We start from the raw sequence: 23127 nt of genomic DNA on the forward strand, positions 1-23127 counted from the left end.
GCCATGTAACTTGAGTCTCTTGGTTGAGAATAAAGTTCCTCAATTCTTGGTGCTTAATGGGGGTTAATCCTGAGCCAGATATAGGGAGGAAATAAAACAAAAGAGAGAGAATTAGCTTTTATTTACTTAGGGAATAAATGTCAGTACAGTGTCTCTCTAGGAAGTTTGGAAGATTTCTAGGAAAATCCTGGTGATGAAGGACCCTGGGGTTGATTTAGTTTGTGTTCGAATCCTTACTGGAAGGTCTTTTTTTCTTTCTCTTTTTTTTTTTTTCTTTTTTCCTTTTTCTTTTCTTTCTTTCTTTTTTTTTTTGGAAGGTCTTTTAGGAGTGAACAGGGTCAGGTTACTCACAGTTTCTGAGGCTCTGAGTGTATCAAAAATTTAAGAAATAACAAAGAGCATTCAAAATTTGTACTATGTTTTGTTTCCTTTTTATGTTTTGAACACTTTTAACACAAGGGGAAACAAACTATGAAGCGATATAATTACCTCACCAGGCAATAATATAATTCATTAGGAAGTATGAGTGCAATGCACAGTCTCTACAGGTGTGTGTGCTGGTAATGAGACACAGTCTGTTAACTTCAAACTTCCTTCCTGTTCATGTGTCTCTGGGACTCTGGGTATAACTTCACTAGGCGATCACGTCAAAGGTCTAAATCTGATGCCTTTGACGAATGTGGAGTTGGGGCCAAATGTCCCTTCTGTCTCTGCCTGTGACATTCCCTTCCTGGCCCTGCCTGCTACCAAATGGGTGACCTTGGGCAGGGAGCTAGCTTCTCTTGATATCACAGCCCCAAAGTGTAAAAATGCCACACTGATACCTACCTGAGCATGGTTTGGGGGAATTCCATGAAGTAACAACTCATATTGACCATTTGACTGAGTGCTTTTGCCTTAGTAAATGCTCAGTAAAGGCCGAGTGTGGTGGCTCATGCCTGTAATCCCAGCACTTTGGGAGGCCAAGGTGGGCAGATGACCTGAGGTCAGGAGTTCGACACCAGCCTGGCCAACATGGCGAAATCCTGTCTTTACTAAAAACACAAAAATTAGCTGGGCATGGTGGCACATGCCTGTAGTCCCAGTTACTAGGGAGGCTGAGGCAGGATAATTGCTTGAACCTGGGAGGCAGACTGCAGTGAGCCAAGACCATGCTACTACACTCCAGCTTGGGCAACAGAGCAAGACTCCGTCTCAAAATAAAATAAAATTAAATTAAAAATAAATACTCAATAAACATCAGGTAGAGTTGGTCACTATTTTTAGAGCTAAAACTTGATGTCTTGGCCAAAGTTTACTCAGTTGGTCTGAGTCATTGCCACACCCTAAGATATTCATTCTCTGTTTATTCATTCAACACCTATTTATTGAATGGTTACTTTTAGCTTTTTAAATTTTTGTTTTAGGCTGGGTGCAGTGGCTCACACCTGTAATCCCAGCACTTTGGGAGGCCAAGGCGGGTGGATCACCTGAGGTCGGGAGTTTGGGACCAATCTGCCCAGCATGGTGAAACTCTGTCTCCACTGAAAATACAAAAATTAGCCAGGCATGGTGGCAGACACCTGTAATACTAGCTACTCGGGAAGTTGAGGCAGGAGAATTGCTTGAACCTGGGAGACAGAAGTTGTGGTGAGCCGAGATCGCACCACTACACCCCAGACTGGGTGACAGAGCGAGACTCAAAAAAAAAAAAAAAAATTGTTTTACAAGTACCACTTCTACATTAGAAAATAGCAAGAAGCAGGGGGGAAAAATCACCCGTGATTGCATTTATCACAAGTCTTTTTTTTTTTTTTTTTTTTGAGACGGAGTCTCCCTCTGTCGCCCAGGCTGGAGTGCAGTGGCCGGATCTCAGCTCACTGCAAGCTCCGCCTCCCGGGTTTACGTCATTCTCCTGTCTCAGCCTCCCGAGTAGCTGGGACCATAGGCGCCCGCCACCTAGCCCGGCTAGTTTTTTGTATTTTTTAGTAGAGACGGGGTTTCACCGTGTTAGCCAGGATGGTCTCTATCTCCTGACCTCGTGATCCGCCCGTCTCGGCCTCCCAAAGTGCTGGGATTACAGGCTTGAGCCACCGTGCCTGGCTTTTTTTTTTTTTTTTTTTGAGACAGAGTCTTGCTCTTTTGCCTAGGCTGGAGTGAAATGGCATGATCTTGGCTCACCACAACCTCTGCCTTCCAAGTTCAAGCAATTCTTCTGCCTCAGCCTCCCGAGTAGCTGGGATTACCGGTGCCCGCCACCATGCCCAGCTATTTTTTGTATTTTTAGTAGAGATGGAGTTTCACTATGTTGGCCTGGCTGGTCTCAAACTTCTGACCTCTTGATCCACCCACCTCAGCCTCCCAAAGTGCCGGGATTACAGGCGTGAGCCACCACACCCGGCTCACAAGTCTTAAATAGTAGGTTAATACAATATATCCCTCCCTCCCTCCCTCCCTCCCTCCTTTCTCTCTCTCTCTCTCTTTCTTTTTTTTTTTTTTTTTTGAGACAGTCTCGCTCTGTCGCCCAGGCTGGAGTGCAGTGGCTGGATCTCAGCTCACTGCAAGCTCCGCCTCCCGGGTTTACGCCATTCTCCTGCCTCAGCCTCCCGAGTAGCTGGGACTACAGGCACCAGCCACCTCCCCCGGCTAGCTTTTTGTTTTTAGTAGAGACGGGGTTTCACCGTGTTAGCCAGGATGGTCTCAAACTCCTGACCTCGTGATCTGCCCGTCTCAGCCTCCCAAAGTGCTGGGATTACAGGCTTGAGCCACTGCGCCCGGCCCTTCCTTTCTTTCTTTCTCTTTCTCTCTCTTTCTTCTTTCTTTCTCTCTTTCTTTCTCTTTCTCTTTTTTTTTTTTTTTTGACGGAGTCTTGCTCTGTCGCCCAGGCTGGAGTGCAGTGGCACGATCTCGGCTCACTGCAAGCTCCACCTCCCGGGTTCACACCATTCTCCCACCTCAGCCTCCCAAGTAGCTGGGACTACGGGAGCCCACCACCATGCCCGGCTAATTTTGTTTTTGTATTTTTAGTAGAGATGGGGTTTCACCATGTTAGCCAGGATGGTCTCGATCTCCTGACCTCGTGATCCACCTTCCTCGGTCTCCCAAACTGCTGGGATTACAGGCGTGAGCCACCGCACCTGCCCATTATCTTCTTTTTTTCCTATGAACTCCTTCTTTCACTTTTTTTCTTTTGGAGAGAATCTTGCTCTGTCACCAGGCTGGAGTCCAGTGGCATGACCTCGGCTCACTGCAACCTCTACCTCCAGAGTTCAAGAGATTCTCCTGCCTCAGTCTCCCAAGTAGCTGGGACTGAAGGCGTGCTCCACCATGCCCAGATAATTTTTGTATTTTTAGTAGAGATGGGGTTTCACCATGTTGGTCAGGATGGTCTCAATCTCTTGACCTCATGATCCACCCGCCTTGGCCTCCCAAAGTGCTGGGATTACAGGTGTGAGTCACCGCACCCAGCCCTTCCTTCACTCTTTGTGTGTTTCTTTTTTGTTGTTCTTTTTTTTTTTTTTTTTTTGAGACGGAGTCTTGCTCTGCCACCCAGGCTGGAGTGCAGTGGCCGGCTCTCAGCTCACTGCAAGCTCCGCCTCCTGGGTTCACGCCATTCTCCTGTCTCAGCCTCCCAAGTAGCTGGGACTACAGGCGCCAGCCTCATCGCCTGGCTAGTTTTTTGTATTTTTTAGTAGAGACGGGGTTTCACCGTATTAGCCAGGATGGTCTCGATCTCCTGACCTCGTGATCCGCCCATCTCGGCCTCCCAAAGTGCTGGGATTACAGGCTTGAGCCATCGCGCCCGGCCTTTTGTTGTTCTTGAGTCGGACTGTCAACGTGTTCCCCAAGCTGGAGTGCAGTGGTTGATCTTGGCTCACTGAAACCTCTGCCTCCCAGGATCAAGCTATCTTCCCACCTCAGCCTTTTGAATAGCTGGGATTACAGGCACACACCACCGCGCCTGGCTAATTTTTGTTTTTTGTTGTTGTTGTTGTTGTTTTTTGTTTTTTTTTTTTTTGAGATGGAGTCTTGCTCTGTTGCCCGGGCTGGAGTGCAGTGGCCAGATCTCAGCTCACTGCAAGCTCCGCCTCCCGGGTTTATGCCATTCTCCTGCCTCAGCCTCCCGAGTAGCTGGGACTACAGGCGCCCGCCACCTCGCCCGGCTAGTTTTTTGTATTTTTAGTAGAGACGAGGTTTCACCGTGTTAGCCAGGATGGTCTCGATCTCCTGACCTCGTGATCTGCCCATCTCGGCCTCCCAAAGTGCTGGGATTACAGGCTTGAGCCACCGCGCCCGGCCTAATTTTTGTATTTTTAGTAGAGACAAGGTTTCACTATGTTGGCCAGGCTGCTCTTGAACTCCTCTCCTCAGGGTATCCACCTGCCTCGACCTCCCAAAGGACTGGGATTACAGGCATGCACCACCGTACCCAACCCCCTCCCACACACATTTTTTAAAACTAAGTTGAGGTTATAGCACACGTTTATTTTATTTATTTATTTATTTTTTAGATGGAATTTCGCTCTTGTTGCTCAGGCTGAAATGCAATGGTGCAATCTCAGCTCACTGCAACCTCTGCCTTCCCAGTTCAAATGATTCTCCTGCTTCAGCCTCCTCATTTTTTAATCTCGTGCTTTTATTGTTTGTTTATTTAGCATGTTAACATAATACTTTTCCAATTTCATTAAAAATTCTTGGCCAGGTGCCGTGGCTCATGCCTGTAATCCCAGCACTTTGGAGGCGGAAGCAGGAGGATCACCTGAGGTTGAGAGTTTGAGACCAGCCTGACCAACATGGAGAAACCCCATTTCTACTAAAAATACAAAGTTCGCCAGGCATGGTGGTGCATGCCTGTAATCCCAGCTACTCAGGAGGCTGAGGCAGGAGAATCGCTTGAACCCAGGAGGCAGAGGTTGCAGTGAGCCGAGATGGAGACATTGCCCTCTAGCCTGGGCAACAAGAGCAAAACTCCATCCAAAAAAAAAAAAAAAAATCCTCACAAATGTAATTTGTAATCGCTGCAGAAAATTTCAACTCCGAATGTACTGCGTCCTAATCAGTTTCCTATTGTTGGTATAATTTCCAGGTGTTTTGTTTTTGTTCTGCTATTAATAAGTAAAACTGAGATGAATACTTCTGTAGCAATCTTGATCCTTATTTTAGATAATTTCAATTTCATTCCTCCCGTTTCTTGAATGCTTCCTATGGTCAGGTGCTGTGCTGTGTGCTGAGTATAGAGGAGGTAGGGCTGAGATAGGTGTGACCTTTGCTCTTGCAAAGCTGATATCCTAAGTGTTGGACAGATGCTAAATGTGCAAAGAAACCCAATACTTGCAGATGGTGCCAGGTACTACCAAGGAAATAAATAGGGTGAGTGACAGAGTACCTGGAAAGGGCACTGGCCAGCTTTTTTGGTCAGGGGGGTCAAAGCAAACCTGTCTGGAGATGAGACAGGTCAGGAAAATCAGGGCAGGGGCCAGGGTAGGGCAAATGTGGTGCCTAGAGCCTCATTTTTCTTTTTTTTTGAGACGGATTCTCGCCCTCTTGCCCAGGCTGGAGTGCAATGGCAGGATCTCGGTCCACTGCAACCTCTGCCTCCCAGGTTCAAGCAATTCTCCTGCCCCTCTTTCTTTGTTTATTTGAGTAGCAGGGATTACAGTACAGCCTCAAATTCAAGGAGGGATTCACTCACAGGCTTGCACAAATGCAAAGTTGGCTTTTGCATGACTCTGTGAGTAGGCGCCTCCTTAAATTTTGCACCCTCAGCAACTCCATCACCTGTCACTTTGCTAGTCCCAACCCAGATGGGAACAAATGCAGGAAAGGCATTCCAGATAGTGGGAACAGCAAAGTGCAAAAATCCAAAGGCCAGAAAGGCTTGGTGTGTTTCAGGAACAGAAACTCAGTTCCCGTGACTGAAATGGAGTAGGGAAATCCTAATGCAACCGGAGAGGCAGAACCACTAAAAGGAAGAAGAAAAAAAATGTTGGAAGTTATGAGAGTTGCTCACGTTTGATTCATTTGATTTATTTTATCGAGGTGGAGTTTCACTCTGTCACCCAGGCTGGAGTGCAGTGGCATGATCTAGGCTCACTGCAACCTCCACCTCCTGGGCTCAGGTGATTCTCTCACCTCAGCCTCCCAAAGTGCTGGGCTTACAGGCATGAGCCACCACGCCCCACCTGAAGCAATTTCTTTGTTGTCTTTTTTTTTTTTTTTAAACTTCTCCCATAGAAATAATTAACCCTCAAAAACACTCAGTGTTGACAAAGGGTGGTGTGAGGACACAGAAAGTATCAGAGTATCATTGGCAGAAACTTCCTGGAAAGCAACTTAACAGTCTGTATTCAAAGACTTAAAGTCATTAAAGCCTTTTCCCCAATAATTCCACTTCTGGGAATCTATCCTAAGGAAATCTGCCACAGCCAGAGTGATTTTTTCTGCCCTCTTAAAAATGGTCTCATCCTGTTGCCCAGGCTGGAATGCCGAGGCACCATTATGACTCACCACAGCCTGAAACTCCTGGGCTCAAGCGATTCTCCCACCTCAGCCTCCCAAGTAATTGGGATCACAGGCACGTGCTCCACATCCATATGCCTAGTTGGATACTAATTTTTTTTTTAAATTCTTTTTTTGAGACGGAGTATCGCTCTGTCGCCCAGGCTGGAGTGCAGTGGCCGGATCTCTGCTCACTGCAAGCTCCGCCTCCCGGGTTTACGCCATTCTCCTGCCTCAGCCTCCCAAGTAGCTGGGACTACAGGCGCCCGCCACCGCGCCCGGCTAATTTTTTGTATATTTAGTAGAGACGGGGTTTCACGGTATCAACCGGGATGGTCTCGATCTCCTGACCTCGTGATCCGCCCGTCTCGGCCTCCCAAAGTGCTGGGATTACAGGCTTGAGCCACCACGCCCGGCCTTGGATAATATTTTGACCAATAAAGAAAAAGAGGGCCGGGCGCCTCTTTTTACAGGCTCACGCCTGTAATTCCAGCACTTTGGGAGGCCCAGGCGGGCGGATCAGGAGGTCAGGAAATCGAGACCATCCTGGCTAACACGGTGAAACCCCGTCTCCACTAAAAATAAAATAAAAAAATAAAAAAATAAAAAAAGAATTAGCCAGGTGTGGTGGCGGGCACCTGTAGTACCAGCTACTCAGGAGGCTGAGACAGGAGAATGGCTTGAACTCAGGAGGCGGAGCCAAGATCTTGCCAGTGCACTGTAGCCTGGGCCACAGACAGAGAGAGAGAAAAAAAAGAAAGGTAGTACCAGAGATTGTGTCCAGTGGCTCAAGCAATTTCTTACTTGTCTAATTTAAAAATTTTAAAATTTTTATGCAAAATTAGCCGGGTGTGGAGGCATGCGCCTGTAATCTCAGCTACTTGGGAGGCTGAGGCAGTAGACATGCTTGAACCTGGGAGGCCTAGGTTTCAGTGAGCTGAGACCGGGCCATTGCACTCCAGCCTGGGCAACAAGAGTGAAACCAAAAAAAAAAAAAAAAAAAAAAATTAACTTTTTTTGTAGAAATGGGGGTCTTGCTATGTTGCTCAGGTTGGCCTAAGACTCCCGGGCTCAAGGATCTTCCAGTCTCAGCCTCCCATTACTGGGATTTTTTTTTTTTTTTTTTTTTTGAGACAGAGTCTTGCTCTGTCGCCTGGGCTGGAGTGCAGTAGCGGGATCTCAGCTCACTGCAAGCTCCGCCTCCCGGGTTTACGCATTTCTCCTGCCTCAGCCTCCCGAGTAGCTGGGACTACAGGCGCCCACCACCTCGCCCGGCTAGTTTTTTTGTATTTTTAGTAGAGACGGGGTTTCACCGTGTTAGCCAGGATGGTCTCGATCTCCTGACCTCGTGATCCGCCCGTCTCGGCCTCCTAAAGTGCTGGGATTACAGGCTTGAGCCACCGCGCCCGGCCTCCATTACTGGGATTATAGGCATGAATCACTTCACCCAAATGATTTTCTTTTCTTTTCTTTCTTTTCTTTTCTTTCTTTCTTTCTTTCTTTCCTTCCTTCCTTCCTTCCTTCCTTCCTTCCTTCCTTCCTTCCTTCTTTCCTTCTTCTTTCTTCCTTTTCTTTCTTTCTTTCTTTCTTTTCTTTCTTTCTTTCTCTCTCTCTCTCTCTCTCTTTCTTTCTTTCTTTCAGACAGTCTTGCTCTGTCACCCAGGCTGGAGTTCAGTGGCACGATCTCGGCTCACTGCAACCTCTGGCTCCCGGATTCAAGCAATTCTCATGCCTCTGCTTCCTTGAGTAGCTGGGACTACAGGCGTGCTGCCAACATGCCTGACTAGTTTTTGTATTTTTTTTGGTAGACGGGGTTTCACCATGTTTGCCAGGCTGGTCTCCTGACCTCAAGTAATCCACCCACCTCAGCCTTCGAAAGTGCTGGGATTACAGGGTCAGCTACGCATGGTGCCCCCTCTTTTCTTGTTCTTCTTCTCCCTCCGTGCGTCCCTCCCTCCCTCCCTTCCTTCCCTTCCCTGTAGCCCAGGCTGGAGTGCAGTGTCAGGATCATAGGTCACTGCAGCCTCCACCTGCTGGACTCAAGTCATTCTCCTGCCTCACCCTCCGGAGTTCCTGGAACCACAGGCACGCGCTACCACGAAGGCTAATTTTTGTATTTTTTGTAGTTCTCATCATTTAGAACCAGCAGGATCCTCCCTTAGTGAGGGATTGGTGGCCATAAGAAGGAGTCCAAGGTGGAGGGGATATGCGTGTGTGTGGAGGTATCAACTCCTCATAATCTTCAAGTACTTTTGGTAAAAATTTTTAATTGCACAAGTGATATATAAAGGCATTTTCTTTGCAACATAAAATGATAGGTTAAGACTCCTTATGCAGATAAGGTTTAGATATATGTTTAAGGAGCATCCTGGCCCACCTTTTAAAAAATGTGTGTGCATTCACGTTATGCATCAGATGCTTTAGGGAATTTTTTCCCTGGGGCATGGGGCATGTCATGGAGTAGACAGTCAGGTACGTCTCCTCTACCCAGCTCCTTCCTTCCTTTCTTCCTTCCTTCCAGCTCCTTCCTTTCTTCCTTCCTTCCAGCTCCTTCCTTCCTCCCAGCTCCTTCCTTCTCTTTCTTTCCTTCCTTCCTTCCTTCCTTCCTTCCTTCCTCCCTCCCTCCCTTCCTCTCTCTCTCTCTCTCTTCTTTTATTTTTTTGAGACAGAATTTCGCTCTTGTTGCCCAGGCTGGACTGCAATGGCCTGATCTCGGCTCACTGCAACCTTGGCCTACTGGGTTCAAGCGATTCCCCTGTTTCAGCCTCCCGAGTAGCTGGGATTACAGGCGCCCACCACCGTGCCCGGCTAATTTTTGTATTTTTAGTAGAGGCCGGTTTTCCCCATGTTGGCCAGGCTGGTTGGAACTCCTCGCCTCAGATGATCCGCCCACCTCGGCCTCCCAAAGTGCTGGGTACAGGCTTAAGCCACCGCGCCCGGCCCCCAGCTTCTTTCACCAGCAGAAGACGGGCAAGCCTTAGGGTGAGAGGACTTCAAAGCACATTTCCCATTACAGAGGATAGGGCTTGGTGGTCTTGGATACTCCCTTCTCTTCCATTATTTAGTTTTTTTCATTGTGAAGAAATGGTAAAAGGTGCCAGGACCCGATGGGCACATTTCAGGTGGAGGTTGGGAAGGTGGATATCAACCACCTCTCGATCTTACTATTTTCACTTTCCACCCCGCCCCGTAGACAGTGGGAAGACTGGCGCACGTGAATCCAAGGGCACGCCTGTGTGCGCGCGCACCCCAGGGTACCAGCCCCTCCACACTGCAGGTCCTGGATTGGACGCCTGTTTACACCTGACTGCCCGGCCCTCGGGGGTCCGGTGTTTTCCCAGGAGCGTTTGGGAGAAAAGTGTGTGGCCGCGGTAGTGGAGATCCCCTGTCCTAGGATTCGTCATCGCGGTGCCCAGACTTCGGCGCCGTCCACCAGCCAGGGGACGTGGGGGGCGGGGCGGCCTGCTATCGGCCCCGCCTCTCTCGGCCCCGCCCCGCCACCGACAGGACCCGCCTCTCTCCCCAGGCCCGGCGGGCGCCGACCCCGCCCCTCGCTCCCAGCATGCCGTGCGACAGCGGCGGCGCGGCGGGCGGAGCCGGGAGGCGGGGAAGCAGTGGCCGTGTGAGCGTGAGGAGCTGCCGCCACCGCCTGCTCCTCATCGTCCTCATCCTCCGGGGCCCCGGCGTCGTGGGCCGCGCACGGCCCTGGAAGCGACGTCGCCTCCCCTTCATCTCCCTCTCTCTCACCGCGCCGCTCCTGCCTCCTCGTCCTGCGCTGCGGGCTCAGGCGGAACCCGGAACGGCCGTCCTCTTCCCCCGCCCTCCGCCGCCGCCTCCTCCTCCTCCTCCCCTCCTCCTCCTCCTCGGCTTCCTCCTCAGCCCCGGGCCGGAGCGGGGTGTCGGCGGCGGCCGGTTCGGGCGGCGACTCGCGCTTCTTTGGGCGGCGGCGCTTGGCCATGTCGTGTCGGGGAAGGTAATGAGCCGCAGAGCCCCGGGGTCTCGGCTGAGCAGCGGCGGCGGCGGCGGCACCAAGTATCCGCGGAGCTGGAATGACTGGCAACCCAGGTGGGTGACCGGCCCGGGCCCCCGCCCCGACCTCCCGGGCTCCGCCTCGGGCGGGCCGAGGCCTAGGGCCGCGGGGCTGGGAGGCGCGGCCTAGGCCTTCCACCACCCGGAGCCGGGCGCGGCTTCCTGGGTCTCCTCCGCCCCTGCTAGGGGAGGAAGGCCGCGGGGAGGCGAGGCCTAAGTGCCTCCCTTCCCTGCTTGTTCAGCCCGGGGCTGGCACTGGCCTAGGATCGGGACTAGGAGGTGAGAAAGAGGCAGGGGTGGAGTGGGGGGCATTCCAGTTACCGCCTTCCTCCGACCTGTAGTTGGGAGATCCCGAGAGTCCAGGACCCTCCCTGTTACTCATTCACTTTCTCAGTTCCCCACTCTTTGAACCGCCACGTGAGAGACCTTCTAACCTGTGTCCCTTTCTGTGACCCCCACGTGTTAATCTTGAAAAAAACAAAACAAAACTCCAGCTAAGGCATTGCTCTGACTTTAGGCAGGACATTCATTAGTGGAGCGTGAGATGAGATTGTGGTGACTGTTAATGGGATCGACCCACTCTGATCTTGGGAGATGAAAGTTTTCCCTAAGTGCAAGGCCGATTACTCTGGTGAATCTAATTCATACCTGGACACTTGAGTGAACTCTTTGGGCACCCACTTAGAAGTCTAGAGAATTTCCTCTTTTATGGAGGATTTGATCTCAGACCGTTTTGGGGCTTAGTTAGATTTGAATATATTAGGAACATTAACTTTTTAAATAAATGCAATTTTCCTGCCTTTTTGATCAATATGGGGGGGCAGTTGTGCCTAATTTAGGACTGATTTATTCTAACCTCTCACGAAATAAATGCTTCTATTCAGAGTCTGTTTGGAATTTAACTCAATGCTTAGAACTCCTTAAATGTATATAAATATATTTTAGGGGTAAGTGATTTATGGAACTTTCCTACTTTGGAGCACAATTGTATTGTAATTGTCCAGAAACTGGCCAAATAAATGTAGATCGCACAAGTTGTTCGGAAGCCCTTTTGTTTCCCGATAGTTACATGTAATTCCAGCAGTATTTGGAAATAATTTGGTAAGATGTTAGAATGTAACATTTGAAGACTCGTTAGAAAAATCATTAAAATTGTCTTTGGCTAATGGGTGGTACACATCTTAGTCTGTTTAATATGCCTTTCCAAATACTGTGTCTGTTGAGAATTGGTTTATATAACTAGATGACTTTAATAATTAGTGCCTGAGTCTAGCATTGAGGTGTTTAGTCGTAAAAAAAAATTTTTGTTTGATAAACATAGCGTTGACTTGTGTTGTACCACTTAAGTTTGTGAGTGCTTTAAATAAAATTAGTTGATTAAGTAGTTTTTTCTGTGATTGACATGCTTAGTTTTGCCTTTTTATTGAAATGTGTGAAATTTGATTTTATTTTCTGGCATCTAACAAATTAGGTGGTAAACGAATGACAATGGATTTTATATTATTTTTCAGTATTGTGATCAGCATAAGTATATAAGAATTTAGTAACCTTTTAGAAGAATAAAGTGCCCTTCTCAAATAGTCTCCTAGAGCTTTTGGAAAAGTGTAAATTGTAGTTTGTAGTTCTAAATAAATAGAGAAGAGTTGCAGCCACGTGCTGGGGCCTCCTGACTTCATTGCTGACAGGTATGAAGCCAAATGGCTTATGTAGTTATGGAATATGTACATGAGCTATTAATAAATATCCATGCTGTTTCTTTCAAGTGCTTTATTTCTTGGCTCTAGGGGAGGGGCAATGGGGGAAGGGAGGAGCTTACAAGAAAGCTTACAAAGTTTCTTTGAAGCTGTGCTTTGTAACAAAGTTTCAGAATGTAACGCCTTGGTAGACCATACTGTGAGATGCATTTGGTTACAGGGAGTAACAATTTGTTAGGATATTGGAAAGATTTGATTTTCTTCTGTTGTAGAAGGAACGGGGAACTGTGGACATACCCCATAGCATAACTTGATTTGTTTCTAAGATTGTCATAGCTGATTTGTTAGTCAATAAAAATACCTTGGATGTTTGCCAAGTCATAAATTTTCATTAGTTAAATTTGAGGTTATTCTGTCCCCTATTCAGAAAGGTGACAGACTCCAGGTAACTAACAGCGGATCTTGATCTTGCTTCTTGCTTAAAGGAAGGTTTAGAATTTAACCCAATGCTTGGAACTCCTTAAATGTATATAAATATATTTTAGGGGTAATCGATTTATGGAACTTCAGATGCAGGCACATTTATTGTGGTTCATCTGAATAATTTTGATTAAAAAAATTTTTTTTTTTTGCTTCTTATGTACCGTTTCGTTCCTGCTGTTTTGGTTCTGTTTTCCTTGATTTAAGCTTTTTTTTTTTTTTTTTTTCCCCTGAGATGGAGTCTTGCTGTGTCTCCCAGGCTGGAGTACAGTGGCGCAGTCTTGACTCACTGCAGCCTCTGCCTCCCGGTTTCAAGGAAAAATTCTCCTGCCTCAGCCTCCTGAGTAGCTGGGATTGCAGATGCCCAGTTAATTTTTGTATTTTTAGTAGAGATGGGGTTTCATCATGTTGGCCAACCTGTTCTTGAACTCCTGATTCAGGTGATCCGCCTGCTTTGGCCTCTCAAAGTGCTGGGATTACAGGTGTAAGTCACTGCACTCAGCTGATTTAGGCTTTTGAAAAAGCAACACTTGTTGGTTTCTTTTAGTGTTAGTTTGCCAGTTGGTGTGGAAAATGACTGTTGAGTCAATTTTGACCACACATGATACTTCACACATACTGACAGGAAGTGTTCCAGGTGGCTGAATATGTGAATGTCATATGGCAAGAGAGCAAACCCATGTTCCATAGAAGCATACTTCCAGCAGTAAGCATTTATATGGCACTGCCTTTTAGTCTTCCTTTTCATTCACTGTGCTCTCAGTCAACTCTTCTGTAAATTTTTTTGAGACAGGGTCTTGCTGTGTCACCCAGGCTGGAATGCAGCAGCACAAATACTTGGCTCACTTCAGTCTCGACCTCCCAGGCTCAAACCTCCTCCCTCAGCACCCACAAGTAGGTGGGGCTACAGGCGCTTGCCACCAGCCCGGCTCATTTTTGTATGTTTTGTAAAGATGGGGTTTTCAGCATGTTGCGTAGGCTGGTCTTGAACTCAAGCAATCCACCCGCCCTCAGCCTCCCAGAGTGTTGAGATTACAGGTGTGAGCCACCATACCCGACATTTAAGAATGGTTGAGCAGGCCGGGCATGAAGTGCGACTCTGTTTCAGAAAAAGAGAGAGAAGACCAGGCGTGGTGGCTCACGCCTGTAATCCCAACACTTTGGGAGGCTGAGGTGGGTGGATCACCTGAGGTCAGGAGTTCGAGACCAGCCTGGCCAACTGACATGGTGAAACCCCATCTCTACTAAAAAAAAAGAAAAAAAAATTAGGGGGATGTGGTAGTGCATGCCTATAATCCCAGTTACTCGGGAGGCTGAGGCAGGAGAATCACTTGAACCCGAGAGGCGGAGGTTGTAGTGAGCGATATCACACCACTGCACTCCAGCCTGGGCAACAGAGCAAGACTCGTTCTCAAAAAAAAAAAAAAAAAAATGGTTCAACAATTAAACAAATGAATGGTCTTAGGTCAGTTGTATTATTTGAAATCTGTGGGTTCCTCAAACATAAAGTTGAGAAGGTTTTGGGAACCACTGGACACCTCTGGTTTTTTCCATATGAAGAAACAGGAGTGGTGGCTTCTTAGATCAAAGGAATGTCTAACCTATGGAAGTTGCCCTCTTTACTCCTCTTCCCTAAAAAAATGACCTATCATTGCCAATAGCTAAAGTCTGTCATTTTTTCCACCTTAGTTTCGAAGATAATCTTCTAGTATCAATCAAGATAGAGATCAGAATGATGTTTTAAAATTAAATGTGTAATTCATAATTGTACATTTTAATATTCTAACGTGACACTGATTAATTTGACATTGGAGTCAAATAGATTTATTGATTCAACAAAGAAAAGAAAGCATTCAAGTCAGCAGAAAACAAGTAGTTTCCATTTGGGGTGTTAGGACATTAATTGTGTAACTGGTCTTGTATGTTTAGTAGTAGATCTATATTGAGTGTCTTACTGTGTTCAAACTTAGGATCTTTCTATACTTCTTTCCTTAAAGGATGGGCTGGGTGCGGTGGCTCAAGTCTGTAATCCCAGCACTTTGGGAGGCCGAGACAGGCAGATCACAAGGTCAGGAGATCGAGACCATCCTGGCTAACACGGTGAAACCCCATCTCTACTAAAAAACATACAAAAAACTAGCCGGGTGAGGTGGCGGGCGCCTGTAGTCCCAGCTACTCAGGAGGCTGAGGCAGGAGAATGGCGTAAACCCGGGAGGTGGAGCTTGCAGTGATCTGGGATCTGGCCACTGCACTCCAGCCTGGGCGACAGAGCGAGACTCCGTCTCAAAAAAAAAAAAAAAAATAAGAAAAGGATAAAACTGTATAATGAAAACACCTTCCAATTTTGGTAGATTCTAGACAGATCAAAGTATTCAAAAGTACACACATCTTCTCTATTGTGAAAGACCAAAAAATGGAAATATGTTGTGAAATTAGAAAAGCTGTATACTAGTATGTCTGAGGTTGTGAGAAGCTGGATTTTGAAACCGGAGTTGTCTATTCAGCCTTTTATCAGTCTGTACTAAGTTTGATGTCCGTAGGTACATAATATAGGGAAATACATAGAGGATAAAATTCAGTGAGGTTACATATTTTATAGCTATTAGGTAGGTGCAAAATATTAGACACCAGTCTAATATTAAATGGAACTAGAGTTCAATAGAATTCAGTGATTGCCAGTTCTGTTCCACAGATTTCTTTTTTTTTTTTTGAGACGGAGTCTTGCTCTGTCACCCAGGCTGGAGTGCAGTGGCCGGATCTCAGCTCACTGCAAGCTCCGCCTCCCGGGTTCACGCCATTCTCCCGCCTCAGCCTCCGGAGTAGCTGGGACTACAGGCGCCCGCCACCTCGCCCGGCTAGTTTTTTGTATTTTTTGTAGAGACGGGGTTTCACCGTGTTAGCCAGGATGGTCTCGATCTCCTGACCTCGTGATCCACCCGTCTCGGCCTCCCAAAGTGCTGGGATTACAGGCTTGAGCCACCGCGCCCGGCCTGTTCCACAGATTTCAAAGTACACTAAGGAAAATTTCAACAAATTGCATATGGCTGTTTTACGTGGGGGAAAGTAAAACACCCATAATAAACTAAAAAATAAAAAATAAAACTAAAGTGACGTTTGTTTTTATGTTTTTAATTTCTTTTTTCTTTTCTTTCCTCTTTTTTGAGATATGCTCTTGCTCTGTTGCGCAGGCTGGAGTGCAGTGGTGCAGTCACTACTCACTGCAGTATTGATTTCCTGGGCTCAGGGGATCCTCTCACCTCAGTCTCTTGAGTGGCTGGGACCACAGGTGCATACCACCACACATGGCTAATTTATTTATTTTTCCTCTCTCTTTTTTTTTTTTTTGAGACAGTTTTACTTTATCGCCCAGGCTGGAGTATAGTGCCACAATCTCAGCTCACTGCAACCTCCACCTCCTGGTTCAATTGATTCTCCTGTCTCAGCCTCCTGAGTAGCTGGGAATACAGGCGCATGCCACTACGCCTGACTAATTTTTGTGTTTTTAGTAGAGATGGGGTTTCACCATGTTGGCCAGGCTGGTCTTGAACTCCTGACCTCAGGTGATCCACCCGCCTCGGCCTCCCAAAGTGCTGGGATTACAGGCGTGAGCCACCACGCCTGGTCTCCTCTGTCTTTTTCTGAAGCAGAGTCTTACTCTATTGCCCAGGTTGGAGTGCAGTGGAACTATCTCAGTTCATTGCAACCTCCACCTCCCAGGCTCAAGAAGTCCTCCTACCTCAGCCTCCCAATAGCTGGGACCATAGGTGCATGCTACCACGCCCAGCTACTTTATTTATTTATTTATTTTTGTAGAGACGGGGTATTTATTTATTTATTTTTGTGGAGACTGGGTTTCGCCATGCTGCCTGGGCTGGTCTTGAATACCTGGGCTCAAGTGATCCTTCCTCCTTGGCCTCCCAAAGTACTGGAATTACAGGTGTGACCCACCATGCTTGGCACACTAATTTTTTATTTTTATTTTTTTGTAGAGATGGGGCCTCCCCATGTTGCCCATGCTGGTGTCAAACTCCTATTCCATTATGAAATAAGACATTCCTTATGAAACACTTAGTAATTGTATCTTTAAGTTGAACCTTCCCCCTACCCCAACTTTTTTTTTTTTTTTGAGACGGAATTTTGCTTTTGTTGCCCAGGCTGGAGTGTGCAATGGTGCAATCTCGGCTCACTGCAACCTCTGCCTCCCAGGTACAAGCGATTTTCCTGTCTCAGCCTCTTAAGAGCTCGGATTACAGGCATGTGCCACCATACCCGGCTAACATTTTTATATTTAGTAGAGGCGGGGTTTCACCATATTAGTTAGGCTGGTTGTGAACACCTGACCTCAGGTGATCCACCTGCCTCGGCCTCCCAAAGTGCTGGGATTACAGGTGTGTGCCACTGTACCTGGCCTTTTTTTTTTTTTTTAAGACATAGTTTCACTGTGTCTCCCAGGCTGGAGTGTAGCGGCACAATCTTGGCTCAGTACAACCTCCACTTCCTGGGTTCAAGCAATTCACGTGCCTCAGCCTTCTGAGTAGCTGGGACTAGAGGCGCATGTCACCAGGCCCAGATAATTTTTGTATTATTAGTAGAGACAGGGTTTCACCATGTTGACCAGGCTGGTCTCAAACGTCTGACCTCAAGTTCCCACCTTGGCTTCCCAAAGTGCTGGGATTACAGGAGTGAGATACTGTGCCCGGACCCCCAACCCCTTTTGTTTTGATTCCTTTATAAATTAGTGTAATAGGCCGGGCGCGGTGGCTCAAGCCTGTAATCCCAGCACTTTGGGAGGCCGAGACGGGCGGATCACGAGGTCAGGAGATCGAGACCATCCTGGCTAACACGGTGAAACCCCGTCTCTACTAAAAATACAAAAAACTAGCCGGGCGAGGTGGCGGGCGCCTGTAGTCCCAGCTACTCGGAAGGCTGAGGCAGGAGAATGGCGTAAACCCGGGAGGCGGAGCTTGCAGTGAGCTGAGATCCGGCCACTGCACTCCAGCCTGGGCGACAGAGCGAGACTCCGTCTCAACAAAAAAAAAAAAAAAAAAATTAGTGTAATAGAAGGTTTTTTGTCTTTTTTTGTTTGTTTTTTTGTAACAGGTAATAAAATACTCCGATTCAGTAAATATTGATGCTTCCAGGGATATATATATATATTTGTATATTTTTTTGAGATGGGGTCTGACTGTGTTGCCCAGGCTGAAATGCACTGGTGCAATCTTGGTTCACTGCAACCTCAGCCTCTCAGGTTCAAGTGATTCTCCTACCACAGCCTTCCGAGTAGGTGGGATTACAGGCATGCGCCCCTACCCCTGGCTAATTTTTGTATTTTTAGTAGAGACGGGGTTTCACCATGTTGAGCAGGCTGGTCTCGAACTTCTGACCTCAAGTGATCTGCCTGTCTTGGCTTCCCAAAGTGCTGGGATTACAGGCATAAGCTACTGCACTGGGCCACGGCCAGGAGTTTTATGACTTGTAAAACCAGTATCTTCAAGGAGACTGTAAGTTATTATGGGAGATAAGGACTTTGTAAAGGGAAGAGCATGTGGATTTTGTGATATAATTCTCAGTCTTCCTTCCTCTCTCTCTCTCTCTCTCTCTCTGTTTCTTTTGGAGAAAGAGGCCAAGGCGGGCAGATCACCTGAGGTCAGGAGTTCAAGACCAGCCTGGCCAACTTGCTGAAACCCCCTCTACTAAAAATACAAAAATTAGCTGGATGCAGTGGTAGGCACCTGTAATCCCAGCTACTCAGGAGGCTGAGGCAGGAGAATCGCTTGAATCCAGGAGGTAGAGGTTGCAGTGAGCCAAGTTGATGCCATTGCACTCCAGTCTGGGTGACAGAGCGAGACTGTCTCAAAAACAAAACAAAAAGCCTGGGGAGTCAGAGGAGGGAAAGTTATATGGTTAAGTACGGAGCAGTGGGGTGATGGAATTGGTCTGTACAATTTTGACTGTGAATTTGGGGGAGAATCTCCCCCCTCCAAAATAGAAGAAAATTACATTAAGGCCAGGTGCAAGTTGTCGGTGTGTAGAGGAATTGGGTACTTATGAGGAGTAATACAAATAAGAGGTGAAGCTGAAGCACTGGGTTGGGGACCCTATTGTAGGCCTTGAATCATAGTTCAAGTGTGTGTGTGTGTGTGTGTGTTTTTGGGAGGCTGGGGTGGGTGGATTTCCTGAGGTCGGGAGTTCGAGACTAGCCTGACCAACATGGAGAAACCCCGTCTCTACTAAAAATACAAAATTAGCCGGGTTTAGTGGCGCATGCCTGTATTCCCAGCTACTTGGGAGGCTGAGGCAGGAGAATTGCTGGAACCTGGGAGGCGGAAGTTGTGGTGAGCTGAGATTGCGCCATTGCACTCCAGCCTGAGTAACAAGAGCAAGACTCCATCTAAAAGAAAAAGAAAGAGAGAGAGAGTGTGTGTGTGTGGTGTGTGTGTGTGTGTGTAAGAGTGAGTGCATGCGCATGCAAGAGAGATCGCAGTGGGAGGCAGGTAATAGAAACAGTATAGAGAAGGAGCTGCTAAGGACCTGAGTATTATGTTTATATTTAACAATTTAAGATAAGGCTGTGTGCAGTGGCTTACACCTGTAATCCCAGCACTCTGGGGAGGCCAAGGCGGGCGTATCACCTGAGGTCGGGAGAGACCAACCTGACCAACATGGGGAAACCCTGTGTCTACTAAAAATACAAAAATTAGCCGGGCACGGTGGTGTATGCCTGTAATCCCAGCTATTTGGGAGGCTGAGACAGGAGAATCACTTGAACCCGGGAGGTGGAGGTTGTGGTGAGCCAAGATCGGGCCATTGCAGTCCAGCCTGGGCAACGAGTGAAACTCCGTCTTAAAAATAAATAAATAAATAAAAAAGTACTCAGCTCAGTATGTGAGAATTTCCATAAGCAAAAGCCCTTCATTCCCTTCATTTGTTATCTGGTGTTGATTGAGGATGATCACTAAAGTGATACTTTTTATCTGCTCAATCTTCATGTTAGACACGTGTGGAATGTCCTATAAAATAGAGTGTGGTCCAAGGTGGGAACATTGAATTATCACAATTCTTGGTAGGGTTTTCTGCCTTTGTTACCTGACACTTGTTCTTTATCCTAATCACCTAAGACAAATCCCTGAGGCTCCTTTCATTGGACCACCCTTAATGGATTCACAGGAGCTGTTTGTTATCTTTTCACCTTGTCGTCATTTTGGTTACCTATCTTTGACTATCTTGAAGTTTTTCAGAGCCCATTTTATTTTTGGAACTATAAAATAAAACATATTTCCCCTTGTATAGAGGCCTAATAGTAAAGAGTACAGAAATTTTGTGGTTTCATATGTATAGGAAATGCTCACTTATTCTGTGCCATTGATTGATTGATTGATTGATTGATTGATTGAGATGGAGTCTCTCTTTTGCCCAGTTTGGAGTGCAGTGGCGCTATATCGGCACACTGCAAGCTCTGCCTCCCGGGTTCATGCCATTCTCCTGCCTCAGCCTCCCGAGTAGCTGGGACTACAGGCACCCACCACCATGCCTGGCTATTTTTTTGTATTTTTAGTAGAGACGGGGTTTCACCGTGTTAGTCAGGATGGTCTCAATCTCCTGACCTTGTGATCCACCCACCTCATCCTCCCAAAGTGCTGGGATTACAGATGAGAGCCACCGCGCTTGGCCTGTTTTTTGTTTCTTTAATATAGAGTATAACTTACTAAGTTCTTGTAGTGTTCGCTCAAGCAGAGATACTTGGTTTTATACTGTTATTCTTTTCCATCTTATATTAGTTAATCGAGTGCACTTTTCCTTTTTAAATTGAATTCTCTTTTGAATTCTATTGTGATGCTTCTTTGAGATAAAATTTATGTATGTATAGTTTTTTTTTTTTTTTTTTTTTTGGAGGCTAAGTCTCACTCTTGTCCCCCAGGCTGGAGTGCAATGGTGCGATCTTGGCTCACTGCAGCCTCTGCCTCCTGGGTTCAAGTTATTCTTCTGCCTCAACCCCCCCGAGTAGCTGGGATTACAGATGCCTGCCATCATGCCCGGCTAGTTTTTGTACTTTTAGTAGAGACGGGGTTTCACCTTGTTGGCCAGGCTGGTCTCGAACTCCTGACCTCAGGTGATCGCCTCAGCCTCCCAAAGTGCTGAGAGTACAGGTGTGAGCCACCGTGCCTGGCCTGTATAGGTCTTCAGGAAATTTTGACAAATGTATACACCTGTGTAACCATGACCTCAGTCAAGGTACAGATATGCAGTGACTTTTCCACTATCACACCCATTCCTGCTCACGTTTTTTTCATATACTTAGCAGTATCTGGAATTTTTATGTGTGCCATCTCCAGTAAAATATAACCTGCATATGTGCGTGGATCTGGTAAAATTGTTACTTTTGCTATCCCGTTCTTTCCTACTAAGTGCATCAGTAAATAGTACACTCTATATTTGTGTCTTTCCTCAAGTAAATACATGACAATGAGATCCTGTAAGTTTGTATTTTTATGTTTAGCCTTAACTCCAGAGTTTATAACACTGTTCTTGTAGGATGCATTTTTGGAGAAAGCGTTCCTCTTATGGCAGCCCTGTTAGGGCTTAAACAAACTGATTGAGCAGGCTCAAAAGGACAGTATTGTAATGGACTGGAGTGGCCAGATCTTTTTACAGAAGAAAGAAGACGGTAATTTGGCCATGCGTAGTGGCTCATGCCTGTAATCTCAGCACTTTGGGAAGCCGAGGCGGGTGGATCACGAGGTCAAAAGATCAAGACCATCCTGGCCAACGTGGTGAAACCCCGTCTCTACTAAAAAAAATACAAAAATTAGCTGGGCGTGGTGGCACATGCCTGTAGTCCCAGCTATTCAGGAGGCTGAGGTGGGAGAATTGCTTGAACCCAGGAGGCGGAGGTTGCAGTGAGTCAAGATGATGCAATTGCACTCCAGCCTGGGCAACAAGAGCAAAGAAACCTCTGTCAAAAAAAAAAAAAAAAAAAAAAGAATATGGTAATTTAAGATTCATATGTTTTATCCATCTTGAAAAATACCTTGTGCATGTATTTGAAGTCTTTTTACACACTGATGTATCTTGGGTGTATTGTATCTGTCTACATTATTTAAGCAATGTAATCACTAAAAGTTTAAGCACGGGATTGAGCTTTCTGGCATTCCATTAGAATGCCTGGGGAAACACACTTCTTGCCAGTTGCGTGCCTGCTGATTGGGGAATGAAACGCAAATATTCCAGTATCAACAGATTTGTTTATTTCATTTTATTTTTTTTGAGACAGAGTCTCACTCTGTCGCCCAGGCTAAAGTGCAGTGGTGAGATCTTGGCTCACTGCAAATTCTGCCACCCGAGTTCAAGCGATTCTCCTACCTCAGCCTCCTGAGTAGCTGGGATTACAGGCACCTGACACTGCACCTGGCTTGTTCTTGTAGTTTTTAGTAGGGATGGGGTTTCCATCATCTTGGCCAGGCTGGTCTTGAGAAGGAAATCCCACTTGGTAAATCCCAAGGTGCTGGGATTACAGCCGTGAGCCACCGCACCTGGTCTAGAGTCAAGAGATTTCTAAACATCCTGAATTACTTCTTTCATATTAATTTTCAGACCCTTTCAAAAAAGGAATGGGATTCCTGTTGAAATTCATTCATATTCATATTTTTATTATGTTGGTATTCATATAGTATGTGTAGGACCTTATGTTTATTTAAAAATCTGTTACAGACTTTTTGTGTTTATTATTTAAAGCTTTTTTCAGAGGAACTTCTTCCTTTTTTTATTTTTGAGATGGAGTTTTGCTCTTGTTGCCCAGGCTGGAGTGCAATGGCACGATCTAGGCTCAAGCAACCTCTGCCTCCTGGGTTCAAGTGATTCTCCTGCCTCAGCAGGAGATTACAGGCGTGTGCCACTCGCCTGACTAATTTTTTGTATTTTTAGTGGACAGGGTTTCACCATGTTAGCCAGGATGGTCTTGATCTCCCGACCTCAAGTGATCCCCCCGCCTTGGCCTCCCAGAGTGCTGGGATTACAGGTGTGAGCCACCGTGCCCTGTCTCAGAGGGATTTCTGGTACCAGAATTATAGATTGTCTTTGTTATGGAACTTTCTAAGTTATGCTCTTCCTTTGTTTATTAAGGGGAGACACTAGATTTTTTTTTAATTACCCTTTTTGTCATCATAGAGAATAGTGGTCTACAAGAATATTATTAGAGGCTTAGCAGTGGCCTCACTGCACATACACGTATATATCTTTGGGAACCCACAGGTTTTTAAGAAGTTGTTAAACTTAACATTTACTAGATCTTTGTTTTTGGGTGGCATCTAATATATTAATAGCCTAGAAAAAAGGCTCCGCTAATGAATATGTCTTAGATTACATAGTGACATATAATAGCTTTTTTTCCACATTTGATACATTGCTAACTTTTTTTTTTTTAGTGAAGCTCTTTGAATTTAAAGTTTTC

The 23127-nt window shown here is 46.5% G+C and overlaps 1 protein-coding gene and 1 long non-coding RNA gene across 2 annotated transcripts in view; both read left to right on the plus strand.

Moving 5' to 3' along the window:
* Positions 1–9378: 9378 nt before the first annotated feature.
* The window catches only part of SMG1 (SMG1 nonsense mediated mRNA decay associated PI3K related kinase), a 120520-nt gene continuing 106771 nt past the window's right edge, over positions 9379–23127 (plus strand). The window contains 1 exon segment of the mRNA XM_033235613.1: positions 9379–10542. Coding sequence (XP_033091504.1) covers positions 10040–10542 — 503 coding nt within the window. The 5' untranslated portion in view covers positions 9379–10039.
* Positions 10550–12839, plus strand: LOC117097603. The gene is made up of 2 exons (XR_004443003.1): positions 10550–11395; positions 12690–12839. It is a non-coding gene; the product is annotated as an uncharacterized LOC117097603 (long non-coding RNA).

This window comes from Trachypithecus francoisi, unplaced genomic scaffold, assembly GCF_009764315.1.
Source record: "Trachypithecus francoisi isolate TF-2019V2 unplaced genomic scaffold, Tfra_2.0 Lachesis_group15, whole genome shotgun sequence".
NCBI lineage: Eukaryota > Metazoa > Chordata > Mammalia > Primates > Cercopithecidae > Trachypithecus > Trachypithecus francoisi.